The 11,220-nt window shown below is 40.8% G+C and overlaps 1 protein-coding gene across 2 annotated transcripts; it reads right to left on the bottom strand.

Moving 5' to 3' along the window:
- Positions 1-4,915: 4,915 nt before the first annotated feature.
- On the bottom strand, positions 4,916-10,981 carry LOC149830711 (5-methyltetrahydropteroyltriglutamate--homocysteine methyltransferase 1). 2 transcript variants are annotated; one of them, XM_090016720.1, is made up of 13 exons: positions 10,706-10,981; positions 8,586-8,939; positions 8,357-8,444; positions 8,084-8,211; positions 7,799-7,990; positions 7,461-7,660; positions 7,164-7,327; positions 7,005-7,085; positions 6,734-6,900; positions 6,531-6,636; positions 6,019-6,342; positions 5,804-5,932; positions 4,916-5,592 (listed from the first exon to the last, which is right to left on the bottom strand). In XM_090016720.1, exons 2-13 carry the CDS (start codon positions 8,933-8,935, stop codon positions 5,224-5,226), a joined length of 2,298 nt encoding a protein of 765 aa, XP_089872846.1. In that variant the 5' UTR covers positions 8,936-8,939; positions 10,706-10,981; the 3' UTR covers positions 4,916-5,223. The 2 variants fall into 2 exon arrangements, with proteins under 2 accessions (XP_089872846.1, XP_089872845.1); XM_090016719.1 differs by having other exon boundaries at positions 10,898-10,981.
- Between the last annotated feature and the right edge of the window lie 239 nt (positions 10,982-11,220).

The raw sequence follows: 11,220 nt of genomic DNA, 5'->3' as shown, positions 1-11,220 counted from the left end.
GTATCCAATATCCAGGTATCAGTCCTTATTTGCAGCCACCATAAAGATTTTAGAGATTACAACAACAAGCCTCTCATCTGACTCATTTGCCTTGAGACTAGTCCTTTTGCGTTCACTGCATTCTCTAATAAAATAGCCAAACTTGACACAAACAAAGAAACTGATTTTTTTTATCAATTAGCTTTTTTTCTTTCACAAAATTATTTTTTTTTCTGGGTTTTCATGATTTTGCGACCCTTGTTATTAATAATGTTCACTTTAAAATAACCCACTTTAGGACTCAAATTCTTTTTGTCACAAAGACGAGTCTCCTCCTTAATTCGGATGTCTTTAAGAAGACCATCTAAAGTGATTTTCTCATTTTTATGTTTTAGGTGATTCATATATTCTTTCCAAGAATCAGATAGTTTTCCAATGATGATGACAACTTAAAAATCATCATTAAGATACTTACATTCTTTCTTGATCTTATAAGCCAATATTTGCATCTCATGAATTTGAGCAAGTATAGGCTTATCATCAACAATAGAAAAATCAACATATTGGTCTACAATAAACCTTTTATTACTTGTGTCTTCTGCATTATACTTGATCTCCAGAGCATTCCATAATTCTTTAGCCGACTCCAAAGGATAATATAAGTCAAAGAGAGAATCGGCTAAAGTGTTTAGGATATGTCATTTGCATCGGTAGTTGTCTATGTGTCACTTCTCTCACTCTTTCTTTTGTTCTTCGATCTCAACTTCTCCAACAGTAATAGTGGGACAAGCTTTTTGAAGACATAGTCGATGTGCAGCTCGAACAAAAAGAAAGAGACCTTCGATTGCCACCGCTTGAAGTTTGACCCATCAAATTGATCGAGTTTCTCAAGGTCACGGCTAAGCAGATTGATGAAGTTGGATGTCGAACTAGAGGCCATAATGAAGTTCTAAAATTGTTGGAATAATCGGTGACCAAAACAAGATTTAGGAAAATTGAGATCCCAAGCCTAGAGGCACGTTCTTAAGATCACTATCTTTAAAACTTCAATCACCCCACTTTGGGAATTCTGAAGATGCAAAAAGGGGTTTGTTACGACTGAGTTCTCAGGATACAACTAGGCTTGAACCTCAAGAGAGTGACCTCTCCCACACTTGAACTTGGCAAGTCAAATCGAGAACAAAAGAATAGAAAGAAAAAGCTTGAGAGTCAGAAATTCTGATGATTCAAAAGATGAAAAAATAAAGAAATTTATAGACTTTAGGAAAGCCAAAATGTTTTGTGATAAATGTGATTAAAGGCCATAAATCCAATAGTTTGAAAATTGAACGAAAATGATCCTAAATGGTTACTCACATTTGACTAACGATCAAGGACCTCCAAAACCATCCAATAGTCACAATGCCCCATAAACGTTATATAAATGCATTTTTAAGTCTTTCAAATGGTGAGACCTTTCGAAAAATGAAAAGTCAAAAAATGACTTGGTCAAAGCGAATCTCAACACCACACATGCACCTCGCGCCGTTATGAGCGTGAGAAGTGCAAAGCGCGCATTCAAAACACCACATTGCGCCTCAAGTGCCCATGCGCACACACACAGGTCACCCTAATACACAAGGTTTACCAAAGTAAAGAATAGAGAACAAATACTCTATTTAAACCACCAAAAAAAATTCTCTCTTAGATATGAGACTAAACATTTTCAAAGCACTTTTGGTGAGAAACAATAAATCACAAAAACTTTACAAATATGCTATATTTTGAAACTTTTTCTAACATGTTCTTGATGCAAATCAAATCCTCAATTCACAAAAAAAAATTATATGTTGCGCTACTCTTATCAAAATTATGCTACAAAAGCAGAAACAATGAGAAATCAGAAAAAGTAATGCATAAACTCAAGAAAAAATAACAATTTTATTCATCAACTCTAACTCTCCATCTACAAAGCTCTCTCATCTTTAAATAGATGAGATTTCCTAATTTTAATTCAAGTAGACTTCTTAATCTGAAAACCCTCTAAAAAATAAAACTTCTCGTAATCTAATAAAATCTGGATATTGGATCTAATACATAATTCAATATCTATTACAAATGAACCAAATAAAAAAATGATCCAGATATAAAAATCTAAATCATAAAAAATTCTAAAATATAAATTGAATCCAAATGAATCTTTATGGACCCAGGTCTTCTGCTCCGCTCTTGCATCATTTTTCTCGGGTTGGAGAGGACTTGCCCTCAAGTCTGAATATCTAATGCTTCTTCCAATTATGCTTCACCTTGTGGGTTATGGGCTCACAATATAAAAATAAATATCGGTATGTTTATAGAAGCCCAAAATATTCTTTCCAAACCATCCATAGTCATATGGGTCTCGATACTAATCTGGATCAAATGGCTCTAAGGCCGGTTTGATTCAATCTAAAGAAATCCATGGGCAAACGATTTTCACCTCTCCCTTTGTCGTCCTGTAATCCAAATGTCATTGTCGACGTGCTCCAAATAAACTTAGCGACTAAGAAAGTTTTGTGGATCCCATAACTAGAGGATTTAGGTTTTGAATAAAAAAATAAGGTGAAACTCGATCCAAACAGGAGTGAATGGGGTACTAAACATGATTCAGGATCCAAGAAATCAAGAAAACAGGGTCCTCTGACGAACGAACGAACTGGGACCTGAAAGCATGAATCGATCTACATGATTGTCGAATCAGTGTGATTAGTGTATGAACCAGCTTAAATCAACTCTGAACCTGTAGAAAACTGGACTGAATCAGTTCCTGACACTATCACCGAGATGAACTGGTATTTTGAACTGGCTCGGTCTCTTAACAGAACCCTCTCCACGTTGTGGTCGTCGGTGGAGATGTCATCCACAGCCACCACGCCATCCTCGAACGCGCTGCCTCTGGCAAGCAAGAGGTGCGTCGGCGAGTATGTCATTGGAGCTTTGCTGCCACCCGACTATAGGAGAGGCAACCTCCACCACATCACTGGCCATGTCGACGTCACCATTGGCAGGCAGGGGGCATTGGTTGAATATCTGATTCCACGAAGGAGTTGGGGGCTCGCTGGGCCATCTGTTGGCGAGTTGGGTTGCCCTGGGCCCCTTTCGTCCATCGATGGGTCGTTGGACGGGGTGCCAGCGACGGCTCGATCTATTTTGGACCGAAAATGGAGAGAAAAGGTAGGGAGAGGAGAGGAGTGGAGAACCCTCTCCTGAACTGCGCCACCTATGGGTGTGGGTGGGTCGGCAGGTAGGAACTAGAGGTGGGGTTCGATGCTTGATTGTTTTGATGCCCCTCAAAGAAAATGGAGTGCCATCTAGTGGAGGTGATCAACAACATCCTGTCGCATGTAGGTGTTGCGCACGACATCATGGTGGCATTGACAATCAGCCCACACTATCCAATGGCTGGCTGCTAGACTGTAGGGATGGCAGTGGGGCAGGGCGGGGCGGGGCCGGGGACAAGGTGTCCACCCCCGCCCCGCCTCAAGATTTTATCCTCCACCCCCCGCCTCCATCCCTGGCGGGGAATGAATTTTATCCTCCATCCCCGCCTTCATCCCTGTTTCATGTCCTCCATCTCCGGTTCAAACGGGGATGAGGCGGGGCAGGGCGGGGATATTGCGTGATAAGTGGTCGGGGCGGGGATGAGGCGGGGATCGTGGCTGGGCGGGAAAAAGTGCACGTCCATCCCCGGACGGGGATGGATTTTAACCTTTGTCCCCGCCTCCATCCCCGGTCCAAACGGGGCAAGGCGGGGCCCGCTTTCCCCGGTCCACTGCCATCCCTACTAGACTGTGAGGGATGTCTAGATCTGACAGTTGGATGAGCCCCAGATAGGTTCTCGTAGTTGGCTTCTCCTCCACTAGTGTTGGAAAGCAAAGGAGGATCAGATGGCCTCCCACCCAATTCAAGGCAGAGAAGGGGGCCAAGCGATGGGGGTAGGAGGTTGTCCTGCCAGCTGCATAATTGCTTGCTGGCCTCGCGCATCCGGCAAGAGTTTTATTGATTAATGTCGGACCTTGAGATGAGGGACCCACAGGTTGAGCATCTTTTCGTCTTAACGTTGCATAAACTTTATAAACTTTTTCTCGAACAAAGCATATCTTTGAAACATTTTGTCAATCATCTTTGTTGTCAAATCATGGTCCTGAATTATACTGCGCACGTCACTTATCTCGATCGATCGAGGTCTTGCTCTTGATGCAAATCAAATCCATAATTTGCAAAAAAAAACTTTACATTACGTTAGGAAAATCAATAGAAAATCAAGAAAAGTAATGCATAAACTCAAAAAAAAAATAACACTTTCATTCGTCAACTCTTTTTCCATCTACAGATCTTCCTTGTCTTTAAATATATGAGATTTTTTAATTCCTCATCTTTAAATATATGAGATTTTTTAATTCTAATTTAAATAGACTTCCTAATATGATAACTCTCTAAAAGATAAAATTTATCATAATCTAATAAAATTTGGATATTGAATCCAATATCTATGACAAATGAATCAAATACTAAAATGATTCAAATCTAAAATATTTAAATGATAAAAATAATCCAAAATATAAATTGGATCCAAATGAATTATTGTGGACCGGGGTCTTCATAACCTCTTGGCGGTTGAGCGTTTGTATATGTATAGTGTTTTATCATTGTCCAGTTGATACGGCGTTAACTTCAACCTCCCTGATTACCAATCCAACAGTGAAATGAAATGTCTAACCCAACCCACAAAATCATCGAAAAATGTGCAGGCTTGAGCAGGCAAAATAATAATCAATGGAGAGAAACACCAACAGGGCTCCTCGTGGCTGGTAGGGGCTGTCAGTGCAAGTCTCCTTGTGGTGGAATGTTAACCCCAGTGGTACGTTGAATAGTAACTGGTGGGGTCTGCCTAACCCCAGCTGGTCTTTAAAAAAAATTAATAATCAACGGAGAGAATAGCACTTCTTTCTCAGATTTCCTTTTCAAATGGAATTACAGAAGCCATTACGCCTTCAGCAGAAAAAGAAAATAGAGGAAAAAAAAACTCGATAATAGCCAAAAGGATCTGCAAAGGAACACTGACGGGCAACATACGGGCCAATGGCCTAGGTTACCTAAACATTACACGAGTTTACTAAGAGACACGTTATTGGACACGAGCTCAGACAACCCCTAAAAAATCTTCTTTCTCCTTGTAGAAGGATAAAAATAGGACACGAGCTCAGACAACCCCTAGTACCCCCCTCACTTTGTGCTGGCCAACTGGGTTCGGAGGAGCTTGGCTGCAGCAACCATGTTGGTCAATGCCGGGACGACCTCATTGTACTTCCTGGTCTTGAGACCACAGTCGGGGTTCACCCACAAGATGTTGGTCTCCAGCACAGCAAGCATCTTGTTCACACGGTCAGCAATCTCTTCTGTAGTTGGGATCCTAGGGGAGTGGATATCATAGACACCGGGTCCAATGCCAGCACCATATTTCACACCCTCGCGGAAGACCGAGAGCAGCTTCTCATCAGAGCGGGAGTTCTCAATGGTGATCACATCAGCATCCATGTCGATGATGGAGTGGATGATGTCATTGAAGTTAGAGTAGCACATGTGAGTGTGGATCTGAAAACATAAGAGGAGGCCATTGTTAAATTGTTAACAGAAAGTTGAACTCCATTTTAATTACATTGTTTACAAGCATCAATTAATTTGATTTACAGGAATGCTCAACCAAAGCAGAGCACGATGCTGTAAATAAACAGAATAAAATATAGTAGTTTGTGCTGAAAAGAAAAGACTCAGGAAAGAGACAAGTGCAGTAATTTAAGAGTACCTGGGTAGTGTCCTTGACACCAACATTGGTGATTCTGAATGAGTGAACAGCCCATTCCTGGTAGAAACCCTGCTCTGACTTGCGCAAAGGCAACCCTTCTCTCAGAGCAGCCTCATCGATTTGGATCACCTGAGATAGATAGACCAAGAGCATAAGCCAAACAATATTTCTTATGGGAACCATTCCGGCACACAAGCTGAATGTGTAGAAAATACCTGGATTCCAGCGGCTTCAAGGTCCTCAACTTCGTCCTTGATAGCCAAGGCAATCTGGTAGCAGGTTTCAAACCTAGGCTGGTCATTCCTCACAAAGGACCAGTTGAGGATGGTCACCGGACCAGTGAGCATTCCCTTCATGGGGCGGCTGGTCATGCTCTGAGCCGCCGAGGACCAGAATACTGTCATGGCCTTGGGGCGGCTCACATCACCATAGATGATTGGGGGTTTGACACATCGTGACCCATAGGATTGCACCCACCCGTTAACTGTGAAGGCAAAGCCTTGCAACTGTTCTCCAAAGTACTCAACCATGTCATTCCTCTGCAAAAAAGATGATAACACTTCAGATATTTCTTAAAACGTTTGATCGGGTAGGCTCTTTGAATAGGAATCTCTAAAGGCTCTTGCATCAATAATTGAATATTGTGCAGAAATGTCAGGGAAGTGAAAATAAATTCATCATACTGCAAGAACAAGGATGATCAAATTGACATGGGTTGATCTTATACCTCTGGCTCTCCATGCACAAGGACATCAATGTCGAGATCTTCCTGCAGCTTGACAACTTTGTGGATCTCCTCCTTAATAGCATTCACATATTCTTCTTCGGTAATCCTGCAGCAAGTCCAGGATATTAGCTTTGAAGCATTGAAATTCACATAACCAAATACTGCAAATTGGTAGTAGTACTAAGATAAAAAGGAATGCTCACTTGTTTGCTTTGTATTCACGGCGCACTCTCCTAAGATCCATGGTTTGAGGGAAAGATCCAATTGTGGTTGTTGGAAGAATGGGAAGGTTTAGTTTCTTCTGCTGTGCATCCAATCTAGCACTCACTGGTGTGGCTCGGCGATGCTCAGATCCCTTCAAGGCAGCAGCCTAAGCACACAAAGAAACATTTTTCAGTGAACAATGTTTAGGTTATCAGAAGCGGGTCTTTAGTCAAAGGAATATTGGATGCATATCTTTTCAGTAGCACTTACAGCTTTCTGAACATCCTCATTGGTAACTCTTGGAGAGGACTTTCTCGAAGCCTGAGCATTGTGGTTGGCCTGGAAGAATGCCTGGAGAAAAACAGCAGTTTATGCATTTCTAAACATGAAAGGAAAAGAGATGCAAGTAATGTATAGATAAGTATATACCTCATCCTTGTGACCGGCCAATGCCTTAGCTAGAGCATTCACTTCAACAACTTTCTGTGCAGCAAATGCCAACCATGACTTGATCTCACTGTCAAGCTTTGTCTCATTGGCAAGATCAACAGCAGTGTGCAGAAGCGAGCAAGAAGTGGAAACAACGAGCTTATCTGTATAATAGGGAAACAGTAGCAGCATTAGAAAAATTTCACTAAATCTTTCTCTTTTTTTTCTTAAGAAGAAAACCTTCTCCACTATCCCATAGTGCTTGATCAAGTGAAAAGACCAAGAACAATTGCATACCCTTGCCTACAATAGCCTCAAGCTCATGTAGGGTGCTAACAGATGCAGCCAGATCATTAGCCCAGATGTTCCTTCCATCAACAACTCCAGCAAACAGGAATTTCCCAGCAGGGAAACCGTTTTTGATCAAGTCAATGGTCTTTGTTCCACGGACAAGATCAAAACCAAATCCAGAAATACCATTCAACGAAGTGATGGTCCTGAATGAGAAAGAACCAATTAGGTACAAGAAGCTCAATAATTGCAAATAAAACTTTGTTCTTGGCAAAGCACAGAATCACTCAAAGAAATGCAAAAGTAACTCAATAAGCACATTGAAGTGATACAATGAATCTTACTTGTATGCCTCCGCAGGGACATCTGCAAAGTAGGTTTCAACAAGAACATTCAAACCAGAGAAGGATGACTCCAACTCTGTGTATGCCTCAGTGAATGCTTGCAGTTGGTGAGAGTCCAAATCCAGGACAAGGGTAGGTTCATCAAATTGGATCCAGGTTGCTCCAGCTGCCTTCAGTTCAGCAATAACTTCCCTGTCCAGAGATGAAGAGATTGCCGTGAGAAAAAACAATCCCATGACTCCAAACAGAATGACTAATGTCATTGAGCTAGCTACCGATCCTTACTTGTACACTGGGAGGATCTTTCCCAATAGAGATAGAAGAGAGAAAGATTTGTCAACACCCTTTGCTGGTTTTGACAGCAACAGATAGGAGACAGGACCAACAATGACGGGAACAGTGTCAACTCCAATCTACATCAAGCACAAACACCACAGTGTAAAAATATAAGCTTTTATGATCCAGCAAATAACAAAACATTCAGAAACAAGCATGGTGTCCCATATCTGGGTTTGCACTGGTAAACTATTACAACTTATTTTATAAAGATAATAATACCTCTTTTGCCTCCTTATATTCAGACACAGCTTTGTGTGATGCGTAAGAGAACTTCAGCTCAGGTCCCAACTCAGGCACAATAAAGTGGCTGTTTCGAAAGAATATGGTCAGCAAAGCAAGTAAACAGAGAAATTGAAGAGAAAATCAAATTGACAGATAATAGAAAATGAATCTTCAGCAATCTTTGGCATTCGTGTACTTGGCAGAAAAGCAGGGAAAGAATACATACTAGTTGGTGTCAAACCATTTGGTCATCTCCATAGCAGGAAGGGTAGCATTTCCTCTAGCCATGGAGAAGTAGGTGTCAAACCCAATCTCTCCACCATTCCAGCCATACCTAGGAGGAACAGCCCCAAGCATTGCGGTGGTATCAAGAACCTGATCATAGTAAGAAAAGGTGTTGCTGGGGATGTACTTAATCCCAGCAGCAGCCATCTGTTTCCAGATGGACAGCCTCAGATCCTTGGCAACCTTCTGAAGATCCTCAGCACTGCTCTTTCCATCCCAGAATGATTCCAATGCAAATTTTAGCTCTCTCTTTGGGCCCATCCGAGGGTATCCAACGATGTGTGATGCCATGGTGCTGATTCAACAGATCCATGCAATGATCAGTAAAAGGGATGATCTTCCAATATAACTCCAAACATATAAACATCATATGCATTTGTAGATGCATGCACCGTTACCAGATCAAAATTTACATGCAGTTACTTGCAAGCTAGAAACAGGTCAAGAAATGCCAAGAGCAACTACACTTGGAGTTTCAACCAAAAGTCTAGTGTTTCTAATAAAGCATTGATGGTGATATATATATATATATATATATATATATATATATATATAGGGTAATACATCTGTGCTAAAATGAAACATGCTAAATGGGGTTTTCAGGTTTTTTTAGTTTTATTTTTAAATTCTGACCGTACAGATGTGATCTATGTATAGGGATCAGCTCCTGAAGCTTTCGATTCCAATACATGGGCTGATTTTTATAAGGTTGGGAAAATCAACAGTCCAAAATCTTTGTAAATTTTTGAGGCTCCAAATATCATTTTTTTCATCCAAAACACATGGCCCAGGTGTGGATTCCTAGTAAATCGACCATGCCCAACACATATATGGGTCGGAACCGCAAAAAAAAACACCAGAAAAGCCAAAAAAACCATTTAGCACATTTCATTTAGCATGGATGTATTATCCTATATATATATATATATATATATATATATATATATATATATATATATATATATATATATATATATATATATATATATATATATGCTAAAAATGAAATTCAACAGCCAACAAGACCCAAGAAATGTAAAGCATTTTAAACGACAGCATCAGGCACCAATTTTAATACCACGGAACATGATCATCACATAGCCATAAAATGAACCAAGTACAGAGCACCCAAGGTTAAGCCGGAAACTCTGAGACTGATAGGATGTCCAAAAAAAAAACAAGAAATGGATCGTTTAAAGTACAAACAGGGGTCTGTGGTCCAAGGTTGCAATTTAAGGAAGAAAATTAAACATCCGAAAACTGAAAAAGGGCTACAATCCATAAAAAAAAAGTGTAGATACAAATGAACAGGGTGAAATAAGAACTCGCTACAAAAATATTCAGATCCATGCAAAACAACAGAGGAATGAACAGATCCAACATCGAAAAAACTAAAACGATTAATTCAAGTTAAGCTAAAGACGTGTGTTACAGTAGAAAAATAATAATCGTAATGAGGCAACGGGACTAAAGCAATCATAATGAAGAAACAGTCTTATCCCAGTGGACGTTTTAAAACGCAACGAATGAAAGGATCTAGAAACTTGAAACAAAGATGAATTAAAACAACAAAAGCAGATCTAAAACTCTTTTGAGCAGTGGAGAAACGCAAACGACAGAAATGTTGCAAATGCCAACTTAAACCATCAGATCCAAGAGTTCCAAAACCAGATCTACAACATCTTCACTCATCCAGATTCAGATCCGGCACATAAGCTTCTTTCTACGTAACAAAACCAGAAAATTCTCCAAATTTTAGTAATCATCATACTCTAATCCGGTTCGCAATCACATAAATCTCGTTGAAATCGTCATCAACATGAAGAAACCGAGTAAGAAAACCAGAAAATGAAGACACAAAAGTATGCGCCAAGTGTTCACTTCTACAAACACAAAACTTGACCAAATCCGGTTAGAGAACTCCAGATCGGGATCTCAACATGAAAAATGCAAAGTAAAAAACAAAAAAGGAAAAGAAAAGCGCGATCTAGAATCACCGTGAAAACCAGATCCCGAGCACAACTTCGACGTATCCTACCGCGTAGAAAGGACGAAACTCACCTCCTAAACGAACCTAGACCTACTGTTTCTCCACTGCTACCGTAAAGAATACCAGAGCGACGATACAGAGAAGGAAGCGGGAGCAGATCCTACAGGTACAGATCTTAGATCGGAGCGAACGAAACAGAGAAAGAAGACTACAACTGCGCGAAGAGGGAGGAGAGATCGACGCGGAGAGCGAGGGGGAGTTACCTCAAACGTGTGGCCTCGGATCTCTTGACGAGTTCAAGCGAGAGCGGGGAAGGAAATGAGAGATCTGCGGAGTCCGAGAGACGCGAGGGAGTAGGGCGGGGGAGTGCGGTATTTATAGGGCTGGCGACCCCGATATCGAGACGGCCCGTGGGTCGGTGAGTGAATGAATATGCCGGCTACTGTGTTATTCCATTTTTGCCCCTTACATTTTTCCTTTTTGAGTAATTGTTTTTTTATAATTTCGATTTTCTTTATCTTTTCACTTTTTCGAAGAGGACTGATTTTGAAGATTAAGCCCTCCAGTCATGAACTGCCACTTGTGC

This window comes from Nuphar pumila, chromosome 8, assembly GCF_984573655.1.
Source record: "Nuphar pumila chromosome 8, dmNupPumi1.hap1.1, whole genome shotgun sequence".
NCBI lineage: Eukaryota > Viridiplantae > Streptophyta > Magnoliopsida > Nymphaeales > Nymphaeaceae > Nuphar > Nuphar pumila.
This window is presented reverse-complemented; position numbering and strand designations above follow the sequence as displayed.